Genomic DNA, 24,632 nt, shown 5'->3' on the forward strand with positions numbered 1-24,632 from the left:
CGATAAGCCACTGCCAACGAGGAGCCTTTTCCTTTTCCTGCTGCACGAGGATAAATAACTAGTGCGAGTGATCGATGTGCACCAGAAGAGGGCCCCCTTTTTTGCCGTCTTTATCATACGGGCAAAACTCAAAAGGAGCTTTCATGCAAGTGGTGGTTTCAACATGCACAACCCATGGAATGTGGAGGCCGGCCTAGAGCACTTGCCCGTCCGTCTACCATGTGGTGTATGGAGATGGAACCCATATCAACATCATGTGGCGTATGACAAGAGAGAAAAAAGGAACACCTCAGACTGCCAAGTGGGTCGTGGTGCATGACTACTTAATAAAATTATAATTAGAGTGCCCATGCTCCAACTACACTACGCTTTGTTCACCCACAAGAGAGCGAGCACTTGGGTTTTAGTGCCAACTCGTGTATTACGCGCGTGGCTACTTGAAGCTAGCATCACATTCAATAACTACCACTAAAAGAGCATATTGTTTAAAAAGATTCACTCTCAAAATCTTCCAGTTTCCAACAGATTATCTATATGCAGATTGCCATTATTCTCTCTACTACTATATTTTAATAGTACCTTCATTTTAACTACGATTTGAAAACATTTTTCTCTTTCTCACTGCAAATAGCACAACCATCATATATCAGCACCAAAACGGAATTGGATTTCCGATCACACTTCTCTCTCTGTATGGATTATCATCCTCTCTAAATAAGTAGCACCAACACTTCTCCTCACACCAAAGGGAAGTTGGCGTTCGTAGATCACTATTTTTCCATTGGTCTTTCCACACTTCTCACACCAAATTTTCTTTGTAGTGTTTTTTTTTTTTGAAGATATCGTATGATGTTGGTTGCCTCGGTCACTCGGCTGGCTTGTGACCGTGCGGGCCATCCTTCTCCGGGCCGAGGCTCGTGTCAAACTGATGGCCCCCCACACTTGTCATATGTGGTAACCCACTGGTTTTCGTCAAGAGCATCAAGCCAGAAAAAATGTGCCGTCTCACTCCGCTCGCGAGTGGTTTTTCTATTTTATTTTCTTCGGGTTTTAGTCAGGCTTTCACAAAAAAACCTCTGTAATGAATTGGTGCTGACTGCAGAGGTGTTGCACCACTATCACATGGCCACAAACTCAGCCCACACATTTTGTTCCGCAGAAGATAGTTGGAAGCATGCTTTAATAGACTGTGTCACCGCCAGATGTGTTTGGTCTCTATCATCTGAGGAGCTGGTGGAGGCAAGTGTGACAATCTGAGTTTGAATGCCAAGAATTGGGTTTTCAAGATGCATGAGATACTATCCCGCGACGACTTCACGCGTATGGTGGTAACATTGTGGGCAATCTGGAGAGCAAGGCGAAGAGCCATACATGAAGAAAAAACACTTCATTCCTGAGGGACATCGACATTCTCTCCCAACCGAGATAGCCGACGAATAGAAGTACAACTATGAGGCCTTCACAGTGGATCCCACCACCTCTAGAGTATGTGAAAGTTAATGGTGATTCAGCGGTTTGAACGATAGTTCTGGTGCGGTGGCAGTGGTTTGCCGGGGCAGTAATAGAGTTTTTCTGGGTGCTTCTTCTATCACTTTTAAATATATTCACAATCCTGTTACACTAGAGGCTTTGGCAGTAAGAGAGACGTTGGCAACCACGGAAGATTTTTATGTCCAAAAGATTCAAGTGGCATCGGATTGCACGAACGTGGTGAATGGTATAAAGCAGGAATCGTCATCGGATCATCCGGCTATTACCATGAAATTAAAGAGTGATCAGTTTTTTTTCTCGTAATTCACGAGTTTAGGAGTTAGAATTTCGAGACTCGGAATTTCACTAGGCATGCACTTTCACTTGGGTTTGGCCGCTGTGTTTTATTAGGCCAACATGAAGACTTGAGTTTTATTCCTGTAAATGTTGTGACAATTTGAATAAAGACTATCGAGAATGTCTTAAAAAATCCAAAAAATGTATGTTGCTTTTTACGAGCTAGATATTTGAAAATCTAATATAAAAATAAAAAGTATTTTAGAAAATTGTTCAGTAAGTGATTTGAAGAAGTTTAGTTTATATATTTTTTGCGGTGGAAGTTCAGTTTATATTTAAAAATTTCATCATATAATTATTTTTTTTGTCATATATTACAAAAATCTAAAAGAGTGTACTAAAAGATGTTTGCCATTTACTAATTATTTCTCATTTGTATTTTAAAAGTATTCAACATATAATAGAAAATTGTTCACTTTATATTACCAAAAAAATTAAAAAAGGGGCAAAAATAGAACCAAAAAATCAAATCTGAAAAGGGAAAATAAGAAGAAGAAAAAGGAAAAACTGAAAACTGAAACAGAAAACCACAAAATAAATAAAACGAAATAGCCAAATTACAGTGAACGAATAAAAAGAAAAAGAAAACAAACGAAACTGCAACAGAAAAAAAACGAAGCACGAACGACGCGCAGCGAGCGGTGCTGCAAACTGGGCCGGCAACGTGCTGGCGCTTCGGGCGAATGCACTATATGCCGCCCGCGGGCGGGCACCCCTATTTCTCGCATTCAGCGAGACGAGGGGGGTGCGCTCGCATCTGGGGGGCACCAGACGGGCCAGCCCAGCAACGGGAGCCACAGCCTATTTTTTTTTCTGTTTTCTGTTCTCATTTTTTGCTTTATTTTTGTACTTTTTATTATATACTTTCAAATATTCTGAATACATATATGTGTATATTACACTCTTAAAAAGACATTTCAAAAATGATGAATAAGTATTAAAAAATGATGAACAAGAATTTGAAAAATGTTGAACAAGCATTTGACAAAAAAATGTTGTATAGGTATTTAAAAAGGTTGAACGATATATGAAAAATGTTGGGTATTTGAAAATGTTGAACAAAATTTGAAAAATGTTGAACAAGTATTTGAAAAAATGATGAATAAGTAATGAAAATGTTGAACAAGTATTTGAAAAATGTTTAATAGGTCTTAAAAAATGTTGAACTAGTATATGAAAATTGTTGGACAAGTATTTGAAAATGTTGAATAAGTATTAAAAATGTTGAACAAGTGTTTGAAAAAAATGTTGATTAACCATGGAAATGTTGAACGAGTATTTGAAAAATGTTGAATAAGCAATCGAACAATGTTGAACGTGTATGCAAAAAAATGCTTTTGACATGTACAAAAATGGAGAATGAAAATGAAAACAAACATAAGAAAAAAGAAAAAAGAAAACCCAAAAAAAGAAGAAAAAAAGAAAATCAAACAAATAATGTTTAACACTGCGCGTAGCTACTTTATACCTCAAGTATACCGTGCACAGTTACCTTAACACATGCTTGAGTGAAGCCTAGTGACTAGGGCTGTTGCGCTCTGCCTTGGAAACAAGGGACCGAATCCCGGGCTAGGCATTTTCTCCCTTCTCTTTTTTAACATTGCGTGCGCTTAACGGGTCGGCCCCAGTACAACGCAAGGGGGAAAAGCTTCAGTGAGCGCTGCCACTTCGGTCGCTTAATGCGATATATAGCTCTCGCTTCTCCTTTTTAACATTGCGCGCGCTTAACGGGCCGGCCCCGGTACAACGCGAGGGGTGAAAGCTTCAGCGAGCGCTACCACTTCGATCGCTTAATGCGATAAATAGCTCTCGCGCCCGCGGGCATCATCGGATTGTTTTTTTTAAGAAACTCATAGGATTGGGTATTTTCTATTTGACTCAATTTGCGTCAACCAAAACCCTATTCAGCGCCTTAAGCAACTGTTATAGGGTTTTTTAGGGGAATGATCGGTTATAGGGTGTACCTTCAACAGTTCAACCTGGCGAACCCCACCTTCCACCTTGGGCATGGCCATTTAACTTTTCTTTCCTGGTTTGTACTTCTACAAACTTCCATGGATTTTATGGAGCGGTTTTCCCCTGGGTTTTTCCAGAACTAGTTTTGAATTATTTTTCTTCTTTTCTTTTTTTTCATTTTTTTCAAAATTAACGAACTTTTTTCAAAAGCCTGAACTTTTCTTAAACTCACAAACTCTTCTAAGAAGTTGTGAAATTTCCTAAGTTCGCAAACTTTTTCTTCAACTAATCCGCGAACTTGTCGTCAAATTTCATTACTTTTAAAATATGTGATTATTTTTTTCAAATTCACACACTTATTCAAATGCACGATTTTTTTTCTTCAAATTTGTGAACTCTTTTCGAATAGATGAACTTTTTTGAAATTGATGATCTTTTTCTAATGTGTGAATTAAAAAAAATAAATCAATAAAGTTTTTGAAATTCATGAAATTTTCAAATTCGCGACCATTGTTTTAATGCACTAACTTTTTTTTTCATATTCCTCAACTTATTTTCTATATGTGAACAAGCCCTTAGAGAACTAAACTAGTGTTTTTTGAAGCATCGGTGCTTATCTATAGAGGGTAGACGCTAATCAAACGTCTCTCCTGTAGAAATAGGCACCGGTGTTTTAGAAAACCCGATTTATTTTTCTAAGCATCTAGCATTGTACAAGGCCTTAAAATCATACTGATATGGCAGAAAGGATTATCCATTTCATAGGCAATGATTTCATGAACTTTTTCCGATTTTTTGAAAAGTCAATGGGTTAAACAGTCAGTGGTCAAGGTCAAAATGGACGAACGAGCGAAGCTACCATCGAACGAGGCCTCTCGAGCGACTGCCTGTCGAGACCGTTCGCTTGTGCTTTCGAGGCATTTTCATCCGCCCTCTCCAAACGTCGGTGACGCATGGCTTTGTGAGACAGTTGTCCAAGAAAGCAATTCCACCATAGATTCACATAAAGGCCCACTACAACTACGCCATCGACGCCTTATACACCAAACATCATAGACACGTCAACCGTTGGATGACCCAATGCGAGGCGTGGCTGCAAGGCGACCGAGACAAGTTTCTTGGCATCGACGTCAAGTGCACGCCCAAAGATTCACCATGTACCCTCCTGATCTTCCAGTGAAGATCAAAGACGGAATCGCCGAACCAATGGTCCAAATACTGAAATCTTTGCCCTTGCAGGTAATGGAACTGACTGGTATTCATGCATGTATATTTTGGTGCGCGGTTTGTTGAGGTTGCATACCACATCGTTTTTGTGTTCAGCATGTGCTAATCAACTGTTATGGTCGGTTTAGCTAGGCCCACCGGGCAATGTTAGCCCACAAATTATCTTAGGTTAATTCTTATGCAAGTTATCTAGGTTATAAATATAGGTTGTAAGACTTTTTTTGAATTAAGCAATAAGAATATTATTATCCCTATTGCCTGGCTCCCAGAGGAGCCGGAACCCTAGCCGCCTCTAACCCTAGCCGCCGCCGCCATCCTCCTCCTACGCGACGGCGCTCAGCCGTCGGCGCGCCCGCTCATCGCCGCGCCCTCCTCCATCCTTCCCCTACAACCTACGGAGCAGGTCCGGTAGGATCCCTGGTTCTACCATCAACACTTTGATAACTTGTGGGCTAAGATTCCCCATCAACACTTTGATACTTTGCACCATTACTTGGCCGGTTTAGCTAGGCCCACCGGGCGTATAAGTATATTTTTTACGGGAATAGTATGCAAATCACCGGGAGTGAATAGAATACTTTGCACCATTACTGTCCAAAAACTCCGAAATTCGGTTCAATTGCCCTTAGGGATTATGGGGTGGAAAGATGGCCCTAGAGGGATCCAAGGATCCCGTCAGGTCCTAATGTCTATGCCATCCCCCACCCTCCAGATAATCACCTTCTTCAGAAGCTCTAAACCATAGGGCACACCCTTCCCTATTTCAAAAGAATTGCCAGTGAAAACAGCGTCCAACAAACTACCATTAGGGCACGTAAACTATCAGGGTACTGTATATGCTTGCCTTGTCAATCACCACTCGCCAATTAGTCGGGACCGCTCCTTGTTGAACTGGCGCATCTCACCATGGTCTTGCTTCCTTGGGAAGATAAGGGCAGCCTTGTTTACGGGCAAAAGCGAAGACGAATTTCGTAGTGCCAGGTTCACGAGGATACCTTTCTGGATATGCAATACCTGAGGTATTTTCTTTAGAAAGGATATACTACAGATACAAAAAAAAACTCATACGAAAATGGTTGAAGTTGTACTAAAGCAACGATAATCAATATGGATCGAAGGGAGTACCAAATTACCAGTGACATCCCCATAGACCATAGTAAACTTAGGTGGTTTTAGCTAACGAATCCAAGGAATGGTTTTGCCGTCTGTGGTCTGCAGCATTTCCCTTTGCGTCTGCCCGAGGGCGAAGCTTCGGCAACTGTTCTTCCCATATCCGCAGGAATCCTCAAGCAAAGAATTCAAGAATAAGTTAGTCGGAGCCGCAGAATATGTAGTACTACCTTTTACAGGCAAGGGAACTTGCTTTACAACATGTACATGATACGTTTACAGAGAAACGATGCGGCAGAATCATACCACGACAGAGAAAAACATCCGTAAACAAACAGAAGAACGTATACTCACCAATCCGCTTAAACAGAGCTCGCCCTTTCGAGTTCTTCGGTTTCACTTTCCAGCAGTCCAGCTCTGTCAAAGCCAGCCTCATGGGAATCAACATCCAGTACGCCCATCTTCATCAACAGTTTTGCGTGCTAGCGTCTGCCATCTTTGGCGCACGGCAAGAATATTACTGCCTTGCACACCGTGGCATGCATGGCGCATGTGGACCTATAAAACGCCACACGCAAGCATACGCATCACGTACACCAACCAGCGTCAGGAACAGCGCCGGCGCCGCTCGACCAGCCATGCCGCGGAACTATCGCCTGCCGTCGTACCACCGGCAGAGCCCGGCGATCCGGTGCCTCAACTTCCTCTGCGCGGTGCTGCTCACGCTCGTCCTCATCGCCGGCATCATCCTCTTCGTGCTGTGGCTCAGCCTCCGCCCGCACCGCCCCAAGTTCACGCTCACCGACTTCAGCATCCCCAACGTCAACCGCCAGTCCGGCGCCGCCAACCTGCCCGTCAAGTTCGCCGTCAACGAGCACAACCCCAACCAGAAGATCGGCATCCACTTCGAGGCCGTCTACGGCTCCGTCTACTACGACGACGAGCTCATCGCGTCCGGCCCCGTCATGTACCCCTTCTACCAGCCGCCCAAGGGCGACACGCTGGTGCAGGGCGAGCTCGCCGCCTCCGGCCCGACGCCGACCGACCCCGCGTGGCAGCGCTTCGCCAGCGAGGTGGGCGCCGGCAGCGTCGGGCTGCGCCTCGTGCTCAACTCCACGGTGAGGTTCCAGGTGAAGGTGTGGGACACCAAGGAGCACCACATGAAGGCCGACTGCGGGTTCAAGATCAGCGGGGACGGCAGCCTCCACCAGGAGGACAGGAACACGCCCTGCACGCTCTACTTCTAGACTTCTAGTGGATCATTCAAGCTGCTCTTCTCTTATTTTTCCTTCCCTCTGATTTATTTCTCTTTCTTCTTGAACATAACTGCTTGTCATTTGGGTTTGGGGTGGTATTGGTGATTCCTTTGTTTTAATTCATGTGCTTGACGTACATGTATTGGTGACTACATTTTATAGACTGCGATCTTTCTAATGCAAAAAGAATGATGTGAGCATCAAAGGGCGCTGAAATTTGGTTCCAGATGTCTACATGTCATGAACTTTGTGATCATTGTAAATTTGTAATTAAGTGTGAATGCATGTGAGGATCGGAAGGTTTCAAATGTCTTGCAAAATAAAAAGACAACATATTTAATAATTCAACATCTGATGAAATGAAAAACATAAAAGAAGACAACAAATTTAACAGCTGGCGATCCAATGCAAAAACATACGAAATATAGTAAGATAGCAGCTACTCCCTCCGTTCTTAAATAGAAGTCTAGATTTCACTATGGACTATATACTGATGTAAGTAGACATGGTTTAGAGCGTAGATTCACTCATTTTGCTTCGTATATAGTCTCTTACTGAAATCTCTAAAAAAACTTATATTTAGGAACGGACGGAGTAGAATATAATTAACCATGGTCTGAAAGGGCACGCTGCTGGTTCTATTTTAGTGCAAGCATCTATTTATACATATATGCTTAACCTTTCACCAGTTTTTCGAAAGTCATGCAGCCGTATCTCTCGTTTCTTCTAACTTCGTTAGAGCATCTAAGGGCATTTACAATGCAGAGCGCTAAGGCGGGCGCTAGGGTCAGGATCCCGGTCGTTTTGCTTAGTTCCCGTTCAAATCTGGGAATTCGGCGGGCGCTAACCCTGTTTCTCGTTCTAATTTTCTGAGTATAGCGCTGGTACACAGCTCTCAGCGTTGCAAGCAGAGTCGCTTAGCCAGGCGCTAGGACCAGAATAATATTTTATTTCTAATCAAGCGCCTAATTAGGCGCCTCCCATTGGACATGCCCTAATTGTGCAAATACCGATGCTTTACCTCTTAACCAATTTGTTTTTTCGGAGATGCAATCCAGTTGTATCTCTCGCTTTTACACAGAACATCAAACAAATAATCACATGATTAACGATATAAGAATGATCAGGACTAACTGTCTACATGAAACAGAGGTCAAATACCAATACAGCATCTACTGATAAGAACACAAATGCTTACGTGTTAACACTAACCAATCATATAAGATATTAAAAGATCTATAGGCACGCATCCATTCAATAGCGAAACCACTATGCGTACAATGCTCCATGGTCCAATTTGTGTACCACGCAAAATCTGATGCTCAACTGCAGTTTTGTTCAGCGCATCAACGGCTTGATCTAGTGCGTCGTACAAAAATCGGACTAGTGTCGTATGTATAGCAAGGTTGATTCAATAGTTCTTTCTTGCCAAGCACATGCTACTGATTCTGTCAAACCGCAAACAAATTTACAGCAAAACTGCGGTGGTCATTTCCACATGCCCCAGGTCTCACTTGGGTGATTAACAGATTACAAGGCAACTAAGGGGAAATCCCTCAACTAACCAGGAGACCGTGAGTTGATTGATAGCTATTTAGTTTTCCTCTAGTCTCCTCAACACAGATTCAGCAAACATGCGCTGCCTGAAAATTGAAAAGGCTTGTTAGATATTAAGTAAACTTAAAATGGTTAACTGGCTAGTTTGACCAAATCAACATCCTCTATTATAGTTTTTATATTAAGATATACTCCCTCCGTTTCTAAATATAAGTCTTTTTAGAAGATTTCAATATGACTATATACGGAGCGAAATGGGTGAATCTCACTCTAAAATCCGTCTATATACATCCGTATCTAATCCACACTGAAATCTCTAAAAAAGACTTGTATTTAGAAACGAAGGGAGCAAGAGGGAGAGGGGGAGAGAGAGATTTTACGCACTTTTCCTCGGTATGTTTGGGGCTAGGGCGGTTATGTTTCAGATAGCCATCCCATGGAACCTTCTTAAGACCAGCCCGAGCAGCTATCATGTCCCTCACTCTGTACAAAGCATTGCATCAGGTATAAAAGATTACTCTGACCCTTGGTATTTTCTTAGAAAAAAAGCATTATCAAAACTTTTGTGTTACCTTTCAGTAAATTCTATCGCTGTCTCCCCTTCCCTGAGATACTGAGGTTCCAAGAACCAAACATCACAAACAACAGCCCATGATGTCATAAGACGAACCAAATGCATTGTAAAAGATTGCCTGGTAAACATTTCAAGCGAGGTAATATGTGAAAAAAGGAAGGTATATAGGTGTGAACAAAGTAAATGCATATATTTGTTTGTATTCCATACTTCTTACTATTCCAGAAGGCGTCAACAAATATTTTATTATATTTGATAGCTATTGGACATACAGCACAGCCAAGCTCAAAAGCACCCTGAAAATATAAGCAAAGAAACAATTTAATCAATGCATATTTGTGTGATCATGCTCAACAAGCAAAAATGACAAAGCATATGCCACGCAATAAGATGACTGGTTTCCAGTGTTTGTTTTAATCAGCTTGTGTCTTGAGTGAAAAGAAAAGTATTTTTCTTTCGTTTTCTTTTCTCCAAACTCAATTACAAGTCTTAATGATTTGCATGCAGAGAACTCCGATACAGATAAACAAGATGCTATACTGATACCATACATATGATCACTTAAGTCCCTGCAAAGAATGGAATTATGAATTCTCTCTTGCATATACTTTGTACTGTCGTAGAATATTCAAAGAGATTTCAGGTGTACAACTTTACCTTCTTGAACATCACAGTGTACTGATTATTAACACAAGTTCCTTCTGGGAAAATCAAGAGAGGATTGTTGTCTGGATGCTGAACATGATCACGTAACCTGATAAGAAAAAAAATCATTGAATAAACAGATCTTCAAACAGAAAGAGTTGCAAAGGAAAAAACTTACTTTCTTCCAACTACTTCACGATCCTTGAGATCATTACGGTTAAACCAGATGCAACCCACACTTTCCAGAATAGTCTTCTGAATAAATCCTGAGAGGGGAAATAATAAATAAATCAAAATTCTAGCATTGAGAACTAAACAAAAACTAGAAGAGAAGTTTCTGAAGAATAGGAAACTGACCAACCCATCCAGGATGCTTTTGCATGATGACAGCAAATGCTGTCATCTGCTCCAGAATAATAAAATCTATCATCGATGTATGGTTTGCAACAAATACCTGTTGTAATAATTAGAAGATTAATACAAGGGTATCAATCATACTGAGAAGTTTATAGTGATAAAGAAATGAATGTTACTTATTTATAAGAACAACGTGGACCTGTAGACAGGATTCTAAACAAAAAAATATGTATTCATGGCACAGAGCACACACATGTTCCACAATTAAAATTTAGAAGTATGTGATAGAAAAATATCTTGTGGCTTGTGCTACCTTTCCGTGTGATATTTCATGGGAACAAGCCTTTAATTTAACACCTGTTATGTTTACACCTCAAAAGTGAAGATGGTCACACTTCTCATGTGTTCACAACCACACACGTACCTCAGATATTAGTAAATGAAGCAAACAAAGTTAACCTGATAAGGTCGTGAGCTTGGGCGTGGTCCATGGTACTTGATCACTCCCGTCCAAGAAGCAACAAAAACACTGCACATCATTTCAACCAGCTTTCTCTGCACAAAGCTCGAAACAAATTAATGAACTCAGAACCCAAGAAGTTATAAAGAAAAACCACACTAATGTGAACAAAGTTGACAAAACAAACATGAAGGTGCAAGACCAAAAGAAGTAATGGTGTCAGGCAGGACCAAACAGCTGACCTATATCTCGGTTTATATGACTCCAGAGAGTCTAAATGCAATAGCAACAGTTTATGTGTACAAGTACATGGAGTGCATAAGCCTAGTTAACTCAATAAGCTTTAAGGTTATCTAACAAATAAACTTACTAGGCTTCAAAGGTACAATCACAATAAACTAACTTACAGTACAACATACGATATAACTGGATTGCTTGTAGGGGCTAAACCCCTAAAAGATGTCAAAAAGGGATTAGCTGATGGAGTGCCAATTATCGTTATGTATTGGTATTCACTGGGAAAAGGGAAAGATCTTGATCCCCACGATTCAGCACCGGAAAAAGCGGAAACAAACTTGCCATAGCTTGTTATTAATTCATTCTTCCATTGAAATTTGAAGCAACACAGAAAGGTGCACTGATTTACCGCATTCACCCAACCACAAACCCAAACCACGGACATGAATGCACACACAAACACATATAATTGACATTGAAACCAAGAGTACAGTTAAAGCTCCATGCCAGACCGCTCATGAGGTCATATACACTGAATATGGGCATATCCACAATAAGAAATAAACTTGATTCATGAAAATAAAATAGCTCACCTCTATTTTACTTTTTAGCCTATTTTTCCCGTTCATTAGGAAACGCACGGGAAAAAAGGCAGTAAAGAAGGCCATCCATCCTAGTATAAGTGTTAAGAACCTGATACACAATTAACTTATCAGATGACTAGATTCGATATTTACGAAGAAATCAATGAAAGCAGAAGATACATTGGATGAATTAATTAGTAGTAGTAAACACTAGCATACAAAGAAAAGTACAGAGAAGACAAATGTTTCTCTGCAAAAATTTACATAAAATTCAATTATTTTCCAGTACATTACTTGTATTGAATTATTTTACAAGTTTTGGAGAAGAAAACTTACAGCCTCAAAGGGAACATGAAAAACATTCTAGGCATCAAAGGAACAATGTAATTGCACACGGAACAATTTTACACCAATGGGGTTATGATCATTGTTTTCAAGGCGTCCCTAAGGCGTCGCCTAGGCGACACTTTGGCGTCAGGGTGCGCTCCCTGATGGCAAGACGTCGTCCTCGCCTTAGACTATTGAGTAAGGCGTCCGCCTTGGCCGGTATGGCGTCTGAGTCGTCCGCTTTAGGGCCGCCTCACATGCCTTGGACCAAATCAGACGCTCTGGTCTGACAGGCAGGGAACAGGGATTCCAGGCGGGAAAAACTGAGCTGCGCGGGAACATTGGCTCACGAGCGAAACAGTTATGAGGAGGGGAAAGATACAGAGAGAATCAAACCAGAGCGTGCAAATCTCCAGGATTCCAGCGAGAGGGTCTCTCCTCTGGCGACGGCTTCCTCCTCCCTGACCACAACTCCCCACCCCTCTCCAGCTGCAGCTCCTCCCCATCCTCCAGTGAAACCTCTTCCACAAGATCAACACCACAGCAAGGTATGGCTCCCGCCCTCTCTCCTCCCCCTTCCTCTCCTCTGCTCTTTCTTCCATCCAGCACCAAAGCTTGCCATGCTTTCCTGCTCTGCTCTGCTCTTTCTCCTCTGCATCTGTTTCCTCCCAAATCTGCTTCTCCATCCACAAGGCAGCAGCCCCACCACCGCTTCTCTCCTTCCCCATGCTTAATCTAGTTGCTCTAGTTATTTGACTCTTCTCTCTTTTTTCTGGCCAGGTGTCCCTGCTCTGATGAATCCTTTGGCTGGTAATGCTTATGATCTATCCAATGACCCAGCTTGGAAGTATGGGTTCTGGCCAGATTTAGAGAGGAAAGATTTAATACATTGTGTGGCAAGATAGTCCATGCTGGAGTTAAAAGGCTGAAGCAGCACCCTTCTGGGGGTTTCAGTGATGCGGATAAGTGCCCTGAGGCATCCGTAGAGATTAGGATAGAGATGCGCAATTCCTTAAACAGTGGAAAGTTTAAAGCTATGGAGCGATATATTGATGAGGAGGATGCATCTGAAGTTCAAAGGCACCATTCTGTCATATACACAAGATGATGCCTATTCTTTGGTAACAGCTTATTATGCCAATGCTAGTTGTTAAATCTCCAAATTGGCTGCCATTTATGTACACTTCATTATGTTAATGCTAGTTGTTGAATCTCCTAATTGTCTGCCATATATTATATATGTATGTGTCTAAGGCGTCGCCTCACCTTACGCTTTAGCGCTTAGGCAGTGAGGCGCCCCCCCAGCGCCTTGCCTCGCCTTACCACCTTAAAAACAATGGTTATGATAGGCTAAATAATACTTGCAGAAGGGCACAAAATGTGCAAACTGCAAAGCCTGGTTTAGTGCAGGTTGTACGACACACAGCACTCAAAAAGAAAAGGGCAAAGATTGAAACATCATTTGAAAGAGCTATAGCATGTAAACCTATTATTATTCTACTGCATTATCCTAGAACCAAACCAAATATATTTTCACAATAAATCAAGAAGGCAGAATAACAGAAGTGCTGATATCAAATCAAAAGAGGAAAAAGAAGTACAAATATTACATATGAGAATAAGCAATATCCCAAAAGCTCAATATAAAATTCAGGTCATAGGACATAAGTACCTTAGCGGAAACAGTAGTCCATATCTTATGACTGCTCCCAAGCACCATAATGGGAACAAATAGATGTTCCAGTTCCATGGCTCCGGAGAATTTGACTTAAAGCAACGTGTGAACGAATCCTGCATAAGTGCAAACACAAGCGAGGTCATAACTAGGCACCTAACGCATAAAAAGGAATCATAGCACAGCTAAGACACATATACTTGGTGGTCAACGAGACATGGCATAAAGATGTCAGAACTTAAACTTTCAGAACAAGGTTTAGGCTAGGGTTGAAGATTCGGTGATTGGGCGCCCAAGGGAGATTCTGCGGTTAGGGCTAGAGAGCCCTACGCTCAGGAGAGAGAGTTGAGCAAATAAAAGGATAATTTCATTCTAATTCTTTGCTGGTCTCATATCACGGGTCCCTCCCTCATTACATAAAGGGGCTGCCTTACAAGTGAGAATCAAACTGAAAGAATAGGACTCTTTAACCTATTTGAACACAAACTGGACCCTGATAGACTTATAGTAATATACCAGGACAACGCCCGTGCGTCGCAACGTGATATAAATATTCTAGTATGTTAGCTTGTGATTAACCTGCCAATAAATGCGATTTGTAAATGAATGTTTATCAAATCCTGCCCGTGATATTTTGATGACAAGTTTGGTAAGTAAATTAAAGTGAATTGATTCAAAGTAAGTAAATTAAGGTGATTGATTATCATACGAAGAAGGTTAGACGAAGGGGTGGTGAGAAGAAAAGTGAAACATGGAACCTCACATTCTTTTTAAGTAGTAGAGATAATCCTCTCCCCGCCTCCACCTCCCCAAATATGAATAACCACTATTATTTTCTAATTTACAACCTGCTCAGACTTGCAGGTTTGGCTTCCTCTTATATTGGATAAGGCGAATATTATGCCATAAGACAGAAAACACAACACATTCAAATTATGTGCACCTCAAACAACAGGTATTTCATGTTCAAAATATAGAGGCTATGAACTACATACACGAAAGATGCTCAAGTTCATATCCATGAAGGATGACAAAATGTTCAATGTTCTATTTTATACCTCCATTAAGGGGTTGCTTGGATACCTAGATTATAGAGAAGTAGTTTTTCTTAAACCTGATTTCTGGTGTAACAACCAGAAAAATTGTTTGGATTATCTAACAAACTCGTGGATATACTAAACTGAGTTTTCCAAAAGCCCCAAAACCCAGTTTATACAAAACGACTAATAGACGTTTTTATATAAACGACTTTTCTGTATGCATCAGGAGCAATGAAGTCCGACGTGCTGATCATGGTACACTCCGACGGCCTTGACAGCAGCTTGACAAAGCCAAAAGCCGCCATTGCCGATCTCGGTCAGGCACCCAGGAGCAGGTTGCGATGCTCCACCTAGCCCAGCGCCTCCATGGTGGACGAGGACTGCGGCCAGCTGCCATTGTGTCCATCGGCAGCTTCACAATTACCGTCGTCGTCCATATGCTCCAGCTTGTGTGTCGTCATCGCGCCTCCTAGCATGTGCGTTGTGCTCTGCTGTTACCGGCGAATCAATCCAGCAGCTAGGTGGTACATGCGTGCCCGGCCTGAGAATCAATCAAGGTGCTTTACGCCATGTGCTTGTGTCTTGTCATATGTGAGCTGTATGTACGTGCATCTTCATGGCGGAAAGAATTCGTCACCGGAGCGACGTATGGGGACCTGGACCAGCATTCATGACACCGGCGAACGAAGCAGAGCACAATCAGGCGAGCAGCGCTACCACCCCGGCGGCCACGGCGATGGCCGCGCAACCCCGCCGGAGAGCCGTTTACGGTGTGGTTGTCCGCTGCTGTGCGTGTAGGTGCCAAGAGCGAGCCGAAGCACCGCACCTCCATGAATTGTTTTTCTATTTCCCCCAAAACGAAGAACTCAAAATCGTGTTTTTCTATTTTCCCATCCAAACAAGGTATTGTATGTACTTACCTTAACAGAATAACAAACCAAAACTGGTTTTCCCACAAATCCTCCAAAAACTCGTTTTCTAAAATCTCACATATAATTCCCTATATCCGAACAACCACTAAGGGAGAGTTGTGACAGTACTAACTACTGAGTTATCATCACTTCCTAAAAAGTTGACTTTATCGAGCAAAACAAAATGATCAGCAGCTAGACAATTTTTCATCCGATCAAAAAGTTGAACTTAACAATGGAAAGAACTTCTGTAATCTATAATGCAGTCACTATATCGAAGGAATACTCATCCAAGCACCACTGGTTCTAGCAAGAGAAACATGTTAGCCCTTTCAATTGGGTGTTCGCACAAGCTAAGTTAGTCTCAGCCAGACCGAAGCCTTCATAACAATCTTTCAAAATTACATAATGGTTAATACTAACCGCGCAATTCCAAGAGTCAAAAATTTGGAAAATATAACAAAACCCCTCCTAAATAAACAGAAAAAACAAAAACAGTCTTTCGAATGACTGACCGTATTGCTTTCCATCTAATCCAGGATAATTCACTATTTTAAGCCAAATATGTAAACTACAGCTGGAGATGTGTTGAATAGAATAGCCATACAGATAATAATGGCAGTAAACAAGCTAGCCCTCAAAAGGTCAAGAGGTCTTAAATCAAGGTGGCCAATGACAGGACATCCAGCTAATAGCAACATGCTAGTATCCTACACGAACTGAACCAAAACCACACAAATTAAACATTTGTAAATCGAAATTATAATTCTTACACACCTTTCCACCAAATAGGAAAGGTGAAAGAGGCTCGTTTCTCCTTATCCTAAACCTTGCAGATCATAAGCCTAGAAACGACTACTGACCTCATACATTCCCACAGGAAACGAGAGAAGGTAAAAGGATCAAATAAAGCACTCACATCGACGATGGCGCCCGCCGCCTCGGTGAGCACCGGCGAGATGTCCAGCAGATCGCGCCTGTAAAACCGCATCAAACGCCTCAACAATCTAGCTGGAATCGATAATCAAACGAGCGAGATCGAGAAGCAAGCAAGGCGCAGCGGCAGGGGGTTAGGGCTGTTACAGGGTGAGACTCCTGGGGGGTTCCTGCGGGAGCGAGTCCGCGGTGAGGTAATCGTCAAGGTTGGGCGCGTCCAGCGACGACGCCATCTCCTCCCAGCGGCCGACGCCGGCGGGAGCGACGGCGACGGCGATAACGCCGAGGAAGGCTTGGCGATGGGGCAACGGGTGAGATTGGGCGCAATGAGTCGTGGTACGTCCAGCGAATTGATGATGCCGTGGATCAGACGTACAGCGAGGGGGCGGCTCATAAACAAGTGGACACCACCGTTCTGCTGACATGTGGGGCCTGTATGCGAACATGGGCCAAAGTGCCGGGCATATCGGGCAGGTCTTTTTGTAGTCCATCTCGGCCCACGTAGGATCCATATAGTCCAGGTCGTTCGTTACTCCGGCTACCCTCCATACCCTTGCACATCCTCGCCGCCCGCCGCCACTGCACCCCTAGCAGCAGCCGCCATGGCGCCGACGGCCGACTCCGTCGACCTCAAGGGTCAAAAGAAGGCCAAGAAATCCAATTCCAAAGATGAGAGAAAGCACCGGAAGGATAAGCATGATCGTCCCGCTGCGGACGAAGCGTCTCTCCGCAACGAGGCCAAGCGCAAGCACAAGGGTGGGCAGGAGGGGAAGGAGCACGGCAAGAAGCCCAAGAAGGAGAAGAAGGCTGGGGCTGAGGCCGAGGCTATGGGGGCGGAGGTGAAGCGGGGAGACGAGAAGATGAAGCGGGCGATGGAGGACGAGCGGTTCGCGGCGGCGCGGACCGACCCGAGGTTCAGGCCGATGCGGCGGAAGGAGGCCAAAGTCGCCCTGGACTCGAGGTTCAACGGCATGCTGACCAACCCGATGTTCGCTTCGTCGGAGGCGCCGGTGGACAAGCGCGGCAGGCGCCGCAAGAAGGGCGCCAAGGAGAACCCCATGCTGCATTACTATCTCAAACAAGAGGAGGGGGATGAAAAGGGGAAAGACAAGGAGAAAGTGAAGCTGGTCCAAGAAGATGATGACGATGAGGTGGAAGAAGAGGATGAGCAAGTTGAAGAGAGTTCTAGTAGCGATGACGAAGAGGAGGAGGAGGAGGAGGAGGAGGAGGACGATGACGAGGTGACGTTTCCCATCCAACTCTATGATGTTTCATTTGATTACTTTTCTCTGCTATTGTAAAGGTTGCATAACTTCTCCATTTTCGCCTATGCTCTCGCTTGTGAATTGGGAGAGAATAAAACTATAAAAGCACGTCCTTATGTTGATACGTATGTGAGATGTATGGTCTGGTTGGTAGTTTGTAATTATTTGATATGTGCTGTTTAATTCCATCTTTCATGTCGGTAGCACAGATGCTGTTTTAATTCCAACTATGAAGGCAACAGACTTAACAGTTATGGGGATTTCTTCAACTTGTGGTGTATGTTTGTGCTTGCTGTAGTCTTCTTCTTTTCTTGTAGAACGTGGAGCTTATTGAGAGATGCTTGTTAGAGACAGAGAAATGTGTGTTTCTGTAAGCCACGCATCTCAATATGTGACTGCAAGAACCATTTCAAACTGCGACTCTAGATCTTATATACTGGTTTTTTTTCTGCAACTTACTGCATAGTTGGTTTTATTGCCTGCCAATACGGGTCTCTTAGGTAGGTCATGTGTTTTTATTCCTAGGATTTCCATATGGTTACTAAATTATCTTGATGGGACACTTTACTAGCTGTATTTTCCTTGTCGTCAAGAGAGACATGTTTCTTGCATTCCTTATAATTCCTGCTGTCCTTTTTCTGCAGTGCTCTGTCGGCAGTGACATTGCTCATTACTTGATGGCGAGGCATGATGATACACCTATGATTGATAAGGAAACTCATAGGCTTGCTGTTGTTAACATGGACTGGGATCACATTAAGGTGTGTGCACTAGTTCATTAAATCTATTATCCTGATAAGTAATCCTCTGCGCCTAAACTATTTTAGGCATGCTTTTGGTTATTTCCGTTGCTTGAGAATCCACCTCGAAAGAATTTTTTTAGGCCACGTGCATTTCTTTTCAGCTTTTGTATTTGCTTGATAAACCTCTAAGGGCTCTGTGGATGGCAATTTTTTAAAATAGATGATGGTAAACAGGACTTCTGGAAAGAAAAAAAATATGTTGTTTTGCTGGTTTGTTCTTTTAGATGGAATGCAAAAGCCTTGTGTCTCAATGCATTGATAGAAGAAGTTGTATGTACAAGCCTACGAGAGGCCACACCCCAAAGTACAACGCTACACACTAGGTGGTAGGCACTGTAGGCAAAATTGTCTAAGGTCCGTCACCACTGTCCCTGCGCACAATCTGACCTCAGCTTTGATTCTGTCAAGCAAACTGGCGACGCTAGGGATGGTTTCATTGTGCTGCTTCCAGTCCACCTATTTTGGGACTGCCCTTTTGTTCAAAACTGTTTGACAGATGATCATTCCTAATAAGAACAGAGGAATATCATTCTTTGATGAGGCTCTTCTAGCCATTCAAGACTTGCCTAATACAATTGCTCTTGAACTAGTAATCATGCGCTGCTGGAGCATATGTACTCTTAAGGAATGAAAAAAAATCATAATGCTGCCCCACATGTTCAAGGGTGGTGCAACATCCTCAAGAAAGACCTGAAGATCAGAGCTAAGAGCAAATCATCACAATGCTGCAGAAATCAGGAATTGTATAGATGTATATCTTTAGGGATGTGTTCGGTTTCAGTAACGAAGTAAAATGTAATGGGTCTGTGATGTCCCTGACCTTGGTTCCTGCGTTTGGCTCGAGAGGAAAACAGAACGCCTGATTCCACCTGAGGGGAATATACCCCCGAGATGCGGAACGCACTCATTCCTCTCACCCTCTCTCGTCTCACCCCAACAAGCAGCCACCACCGGGGGAGACGGGCCCGATCCCGCGCGCTCAGCTGCCGGTTGGCCTACCGACCACCGCCGGCGAAGCCAGCCGGCCTACGAGCCGCCCGTCCATCGCCCTCCTCCCTGCAGGCTCCCTCACAGGAGCTCCCAAACCCACTTCTACCTTGCTGCCCGGTCGCCATGGACGTCGCCCGCAGCGCCGTGCAGCCAAGCCGCCATCTGCTCGCGTCCGGCCGGTGTTGTGGCCTCCCTGCCCGCATCTACTTCCTCTCGATCGTGCCTCCATGCACCCTGCGCACCTGACAGCCAATCCTCCATGACCTCGCCTCTGCACAGCTCTATCACCGGCTTACGCAGGCGCCTCCTCTCTCACTGTCATTGCCATGCCAGCCTCTGCCCCCGCCTCTTTCTGCACTACGGTCGACCCCAACAGCCACTGTCGTCAACCTCTGACCTGTGCCCACCCGAGCTCTGACCGGACCCGATGACCCCGCCTCCCGAGCACAGCTCTCCGTCGTCACCACCTACGCTGGTGCTGCCCACCAAGGAAGGCTGATTTGGACAGCGGGTTGACCAGGCGACGCCTTGACCTGAGTGAAGGTGCAAGGAATCAAATCATCGGCGCTTCCTTCTATCCTGCTCGAAGATGTGTGTAGATGCACACGGTGATTTATTACTTTTAGAAATGATGCTTAGTACCAGTACTAGTTGACATGAATTTAATACTAGTTGCTAAATGATGACTACTGTCAGCATTAGCATTGAATTTAGACGAAACCAAACACCGAGATGGAACCATTCCATTCCATCTCATTAGCTCTACGAAACAAGGAGATGGAACCATTACATTGCATTCTACTTTGTTCTACAACCAAACACACCTTAGGTTTCTTTAGCTCTTTTCGTTACCTTTACTTGTACATATTTGAACTTTTCTTTAATAGAAATTACCATAGAACAATTCCGGAGTAAAAACAAAAAAAACAAAAAAAGAACACGACGTAAACATGATCGCCAATTAAGCCCCCCTTGCGTGTGGCAGTGGGCATCTGGAGGATGGTTTGCTACCACCACTCCACAAAGTCATCCCTGGGAATGGCCGACGAGCAGTCAGTCAGATTCAGTAGAGGACGTCGTGCCACAAAGTGTGTGACTGGTTTGTTAGGTTGAAGTACGATACATAGATACATTTTGTTTGGCTTAAATATGTTTTTGTTTCTATTCTTTTTGTTTTGTTGAGAACAGGTGAAATATCTAGCAGTAAAACTTCCCAAAGAAATCCCTAATCCCCATCACTCAAATGCACTTGTAATGATTGTATTTTCATTTAAAATATGTCCAATATTTTTGTTAAGTATTGAAGCACTTCCTGTGATTTTTATGGCAACCCAACAAATGTCTTTGATACTTAATATTCTGATAACTGAATGAAATCCTGCTTTTACTAGAACTGAGGATACAAACGACCCATTGGGATTTACCTTTTTTTTGCTCGTAGCAATTTCTGTTTTGCTTCTTGAGTTCAGTGGCATTATCCCTTTGTTTTGCCCCTTCCAACAGGCGGTGGACTTGTATATGGTGATGACATCTTGCATCCCAAAAGGTGGACGAGTTCTATCAGTCTCAATATATCCGTCAGAATTTGGACTGAAGTGCATGAACATTGAGACAACTCAAGGCCCGTCTACTCTTCTTGGTATCCATGGTGATAATGATGGTGATGGTGGGGAAGATGACAATGATAATGGCAATGACAGTGACAGTGACGAAGAGGATGACGAAGAAGATCGTGAGCATGACTCTGAAGATGACAATGATAATGACAATGACGGTGATGAAGACGATGACAATGACAGTGTTGAAGACGGCGACGAAGAAGATGAGCATGACTCTGATTCTGAGAACAACAAGCTGCGTACTTATGAGCTAAACAGACTGAGGTTAGGAATAAAACATAGATATTTTTTGCTGATTGTCATCATGTTTATTTATCTGTTTATCTGGGACTAACTGAGATGGGTTCGAACATGTATTTTAAAACCATGATCTGAATCTCCATATTATTAACTGAAATATTAAAATGTTCAAATCCTAATGTAATTGTAACTACGGCGGCTTCTACTTCACATGTTTGGGATTGTGTGCATATGTCCAAATAGCCCTGTCTGTCCATCTTTTATATGAACTATAGTCCATATACAGTTACTTTCCAAGAGTTTCTTATTGTGTTCTCTTGTGATTATGTTCTTGCTGCAGGTACTACTATGCAGTTGTGGTGTGTGATTCCAGTACAACTGCAAATCACCTATACACCACTCTTGATGGTACCGAGTTCTTGAAAACAGCAAATGTGTTCGATTTGCAGTTTATTTCGGACTCTATGGAGTTCAAACATCCTGCTCGCGATGTGGCTACAGAGGTATCTTGTAGCTGCATCCATATTTGTTGGTACTCATATTAAACTGTTCGCACTTGGCAGCATAAATGTTACCCTTTTCAGAAGTGGCTGAATAAGTTATGATGTTATTTAAGCACAACTTGCCTTCCCCTTGCGCTAAGTGGTTTTTCAGTTCATAATTTGTTTGACTCCATGCAGGCACCTCCGAATTACAAGGAGCCTGATTTTGAGACTCGTGCTTTGCAACATAGCAAAGTTAAGCTCACATGGGATGATGATGAGCCAGAGCGTAAGAAGAAACTGAGGCGGAAGTTCAACGATGAACAGGTTAGCTCTATTACTTGGCTCTTGTATTTTTTTTAATCTTCTTGGAACAGTTGTGAATTATGTAGATGACATGCATTTTCTACCCTTTCCTTCTCATGAAAACTTTCAATCTACTCCCTCCGTTCCTAAATACTCCCTCCATTCTACTCCCTCCGTTCCTAAATATTTGTCTTTTTAGAGATTTCAAATGGACTACCACATACGGATGTATATAGACGTATTTTAGAGTGTAGATTCACTCATTTTGCTCCGTATGTAGTCACTTGTTGAAATCTCTAGAAAGACAAATATTTAGTAACGGAGGTAGTACAATGTAGTGCGCCCGTGCTTCCCGAGATCCAAGTTTGACCGTAAATTTAACCAATTCAGTGGTATAATTTTTGCTCCCGCCACAGTCGGTTTCCTTGTTAAATTTACAGTCAAACTTGAATCTCGGGAAGCGCGAGCAAACTACATTGTGGAATGAAGGGAGTATAAGTCTTTTTAAAGATTTCAAATGGACTACCACATACGGATGTATATAGACATATTTTAATGTGTAGATTCACTCATTTTGCTCCGTATGTAGTCACTTGTTGAAATCTCTAGAAAGACCTATATTTAGGAACGGAGGGAGTATATGTCATTGTTTCTTGTCCTTCTATTTTTTTTTTTGGTTTGACATCTTTAACGTCTTCTCTTTTTTTTGACGCAGTTAGATGACCTTGGTGTATTTTTAGCGAGTGATAGTGAGTCAGATGACGATGTAGATGATTCTGGTGACGAGCCTCGACCAAATGGAGTAGCGAAAAGGAAGTTAACAAATAAGGAACGGTTGGCTCTTTTACTAGAAGGAGATAAATCGGATGAGGAACAAACTGATGACCAGGACATGGAGATAACATTCAACACGGAACTTGAGGACCTTAGCAAACGTATCCTTGAGAGGAAGAGCAGCGAGAAGAAGACTGTCTGGGAGATGCACCAAGAAAAAATGAAGGAAAAGCGGAAAGCTAGGAAGAGGTCGTCGAAGGATGATGATGATGAAGATGGTGCTGATGAAGATGATGATTTCTTTGAGGATGAAAAGTCTGATGAAGACGTTAAGCCAATGAAGAAGCAGAAGGTGAAGGCCAAAGGTAAAGAAAAAGGGAAAGGAAAGGACAAGCTCCCAGAGGAACATTTCGAACCAGAAGCAACTAAAGAAGAGTTGGAGCTCTTGGTTGCTGATCAGGATGCAGGCAATGGTGCAAAGGGCTTTAACATAAAACGCAAGAGTAAAAAGGGCAAGAAGGGCAAGGATTCTGTCGAGGACAAACATCCTCATATTGATCTTAGCAATGACAAGAGGTTTGATCCCATGTTCACGTCTCATCTGTTTGCGCTGGATCCTACTGATCCCCAGTACAAGAGGTACTACCAGCAACCATCACCTTCATTTACCCATCCTACTATTGTATAATCTGCCTAACCTGCATTACTGTAATTGATTCTGACTGAATGGTTTTGTATAGGAGTGCCGACTTCAAACGAAAGCAAGCTGGGAAGAAGGGCGTGCATGCAGTTACATTGGATAGTGAACCACCTGTGGAGGAGTCATCTCCGGGGAGTACATTGCCACCTGATGATGCATCGACTAGGAACATCAAGCAGAAACATGCTGGGGCGTCCACGGAGAAGCTACAAATGTTATCTGCTGTTAAGTCTCTCAAAAGGAACCTTACAGCGTTCAAGAAAGGAAGCAGCACGAGTGAACGATAGAGAAGATGATGGTCTTGGCCTGATATACTCCTATGACTTTCCTGATGAAAATGCCTCTGAAGCCTGCAGAATAGTTTGAAGGTTTGATGATATGCCATTTTTGGACTTTGATAGAACAATGGTCCAGCTGGACAAAAAATCCCTGTTAGGCTAGATAAATATACCCCGAAGATTTCCTCAGCCGTTCATGTGCAACGGGCATGTTTGCAAGGGTTGTGTTTACTGGCTGTTACGGTATTCAACTATATTGAATGTTGGCTTTTTGTTAAAAAGATTATTTATCTTGTGGCACTCGCACGTGTTGCAGCCATGTGCACGCTGGAATCCAGGTATAGTGGAATCCAAGTATCTTCCAAGGTGGAAGCGTCTATAAGAGCATCTCAACAGACGCGGCGCGCTAAATTTTTTTCAGCGATATATTGGCCGCCGAAGGTAGCGTTCAGCAGGCACATTAAATTACAGCGCGTCTAGCACAAACAACATTTCC

The 24,632-nt window shown here is 43.0% G+C and overlaps 3 protein-coding genes across 3 annotated transcripts; 2 read left to right on the top strand and 1 right to left on the bottom strand.

The window, feature by feature from the left end:
* The first annotated feature begins 6,721 nt into the window (after positions 1–6,721).
* Positions 6,722–7,684, top strand: LOC123052528 (NDR1/HIN1-like protein 13). Its single transcript, XM_044475738.1, has one exon. The coding sequence runs from the start codon at positions 6,759–6,761 to the stop codon at positions 7,365–7,367; it is 609 nt and encodes a 202-aa protein (XP_044331673.1). The 5' UTR covers positions 6,722–6,758; the 3' UTR covers positions 7,368–7,684.
* A 912-nt stretch (positions 7,685–8,596) lies between these two features.
* Positions 8,597–17,056, bottom strand: LOC123052527 (glycerol-3-phosphate acyltransferase 9). The gene is made up of 12 exons (XM_044475737.1): positions 16,827–17,056; positions 16,663–16,720; positions 13,790–13,908; positions 11,800–11,899; positions 10,969–11,064; positions 10,510–10,606; positions 10,331–10,418; positions 10,165–10,261; positions 9,718–9,803; positions 9,506–9,625; positions 9,318–9,416; positions 8,597–9,019 (listed from the first exon to the last, which is right to left on the bottom strand). The coding sequence occupies exons 1-12, from the start codon at positions 16,910–16,912 to the stop codon at positions 8,971–8,973; spliced, it is 1,095 nt and encodes a 364-aa protein (XP_044331672.1). The 5' UTR covers positions 16,913–17,056; the 3' UTR covers positions 8,597–8,970.
* Positions 17,057–17,210: 154 nt separating this feature from the next.
* On the top strand, positions 17,211–24,436 carry LOC123052529 (pre-rRNA-processing protein ESF1). Its single transcript, XM_044475739.1, has 7 exons — positions 17,211–17,920; positions 18,589–18,705; positions 21,241–21,620; positions 21,937–22,099; positions 22,277–22,405; positions 23,100–23,797; positions 23,899–24,436. Exons 1-7 carry the CDS (start codon positions 17,282–17,284, stop codon positions 24,143–24,145), a joined length of 2,373 nt encoding a protein of 790 aa, XP_044331674.1. The 5' UTR covers positions 17,211–17,281; the 3' UTR covers positions 24,146–24,436.
* Positions 24,437–24,632: the final 196 nt, after the last annotated feature.

This window comes from Triticum aestivum, chromosome 2D, assembly GCF_018294505.1.
Source record: "Triticum aestivum cultivar Chinese Spring chromosome 2D, IWGSC CS RefSeq v2.1, whole genome shotgun sequence".
NCBI lineage: Eukaryota > Viridiplantae > Streptophyta > Magnoliopsida > Poales > Poaceae > Triticum > Triticum aestivum.